General features: G+C 53.6%; 1 protein-coding gene across 1 annotated transcript; it reads left to right on the forward strand.

The window, feature by feature from the left end:
* Positions 1-512: 512 nt before the first annotated feature.
* CABS01_17116 (uncharacterized protein) lies at positions 513-1,318 on the forward strand (the record flags this gene model as incomplete). Its single annotated transcript, XM_060550443.1, has 2 exons — positions 513-555; positions 603-1,318. 2 exons carry the CDS (start codon positions 513-515, stop codon positions 1,316-1,318), a joined length of 759 nt encoding a protein of 252 aa, XP_060396833.1.
* Positions 1,319-1,802: the final 484 nt, after the last annotated feature.

Genomic DNA, 1,802 nt, shown 5'->3' on the forward strand with positions numbered 1-1,802 from the left:
CTACGGTGCTGCGCACCTGCGTTTGGCTTTGCTCCTCGTCGCCGAAGGCCGCCTGTCGTCGATCAACCCCGGCCCGTGGCCGGTTTATAATTTGTTGTTGATAGACGATGGCCCAATGGCCCATCTAACATTTTGCTTGCTAAATGTGGTCTAGACGTGTTAAGGACAGTTTTGGGCCATGGCCCAACTGTCAAATGGTAAAAAAAGCACGGGCTTTTTGGTACTAGTAGTGATAAGGACGGAGGACTGATAACGAGTAGAGCTAACCATATTTGGTTAGTGTTACTGACACAAAGTGGATCTTTGTGTGCAGGGGTTCAGGGAACCAATGATTGAAGTGGAACGAGACTACTGGAAGGGTTGTTTAAAGAGGACGGAGGTCCCAGTCTTGAGACGGAAAGTAACCTGGGTTCTTTCTTCCTTCAAAACACTTTTGGTTTTGTGCTTTTTCTCTTTTTGTGATCGCGGCGGAGACCGGACTCACACACGTCGAGGGACTCGACATAGACAGGATGTCGTTTGTTAGCACGCAGAGCTCAGAGCTCTTGGAGAGCGGTAAGTGCAGGAGCACGCTGGTTTGGTGGCAAGCTGACGGAGGCAAGGGGGAATCGTGGACGGTTTCCTGTCGCGAGAGGGCTCGGATAGCCCGGGTAGTCTGGCAGACTTCATTGTTGACGACGATGTCACGGAGGACAGCGAAGGTGGTGTTGCGGTGGACGCGCAGCCCCAGACGCCGAGGAGGCGGGCAGCTTCAGAAGATGAAGTGTTCGATAGAGTGGAGCGGCAGCGGAGAGCGAAGCGCAAGTTGGAAGCACTGACCGGGACGGGCAGGAGTCGCACGAGGCAGGACCGAGTGGTCTCTTCCGGGTTTGTGCCCCGGATGCTCTTTGTTGACCAACCAAGTGGGTTGGGGCAGGATACTTCCAAGGCAACGGGAGTTCCTTTTTCTTGCTGTCACTGCAGAGCGGTGGAAGCCCGGGCGAGCCAAGTGGAGAGCGACGTGATCAAAGCACAGGGGATGCTAGACTCGATACTGGACGGTATCAACGGGCTGAAAAGCCTGGTTCAGCATGGTTCCGTGTGGGCGGATAGCTCAATGTCCGAGTTGGACGGATGTGGCCGGGGAGCCACGGTGAGTACGCAAGTGCGAGAGTCGGGTGATGGGTGCGCCCGCCCTACCCAGGCATGGGAGATGTCGGAGACGGACTGTGGAGAGGAGGGGGAGAGTCCCTTTTCCAAGGTGAACCAGCGGTACTCTAGGTTACAGCGTAAGCGACGGAGGCAGTGCCTAGATTCCTCAGAGGATGAGGGATTTTAGTTGTGCTCAGAGAGCTTGCTTGTGCCCTGTCTGTAGCGGGCAGGCCGGTGCTGCTGAAACTGGAAGTTGGATGCGGTTGAATCGACGGGAGGTCGAGGGCGAGAGCCAAGTAGACTAGCTTAGAGCGTTTTGAATCGAGAGCGATGACCACCTGCTTTGCTTTAGCTGTGATACTGCGTAGATTGTTCTCTTAAGTGAAATGATTTTGATGATAGTTAGAGCCCAAACCTTAGTCAGACTGTTACTTACTTAGTGACAATTACTATTTAAATCCCTTCCAAGATGTGGAAAGGGGGACGGGGCGGAGCCCCGTGACACCGCAACGAAGTGAAGGTGTTCAAACTGTTCTTGATGTTAATTGTCAATGAAGCTTCTCTAAAAGCTTTCTTTTAATCGCTCCACTGCGTTTCGTTCTCAGCTGCGCCTCCGCTTACGCTACGTCTTGCTTTCACTGCACTTCGTTGGCTCACTCCCTACGGTGATG

Source organism: Colletotrichum abscissum, assembly GCF_030869225.1.
Source record: "Colletotrichum abscissum strain IMI 504890 chromosome Unknown Scaffold_351.1, whole genome shotgun sequence".
NCBI classification, from domain to species: Eukaryota; Fungi; Ascomycota; class Sordariomycetes; order Glomerellales; family Glomerellaceae; genus Colletotrichum; species Colletotrichum abscissum.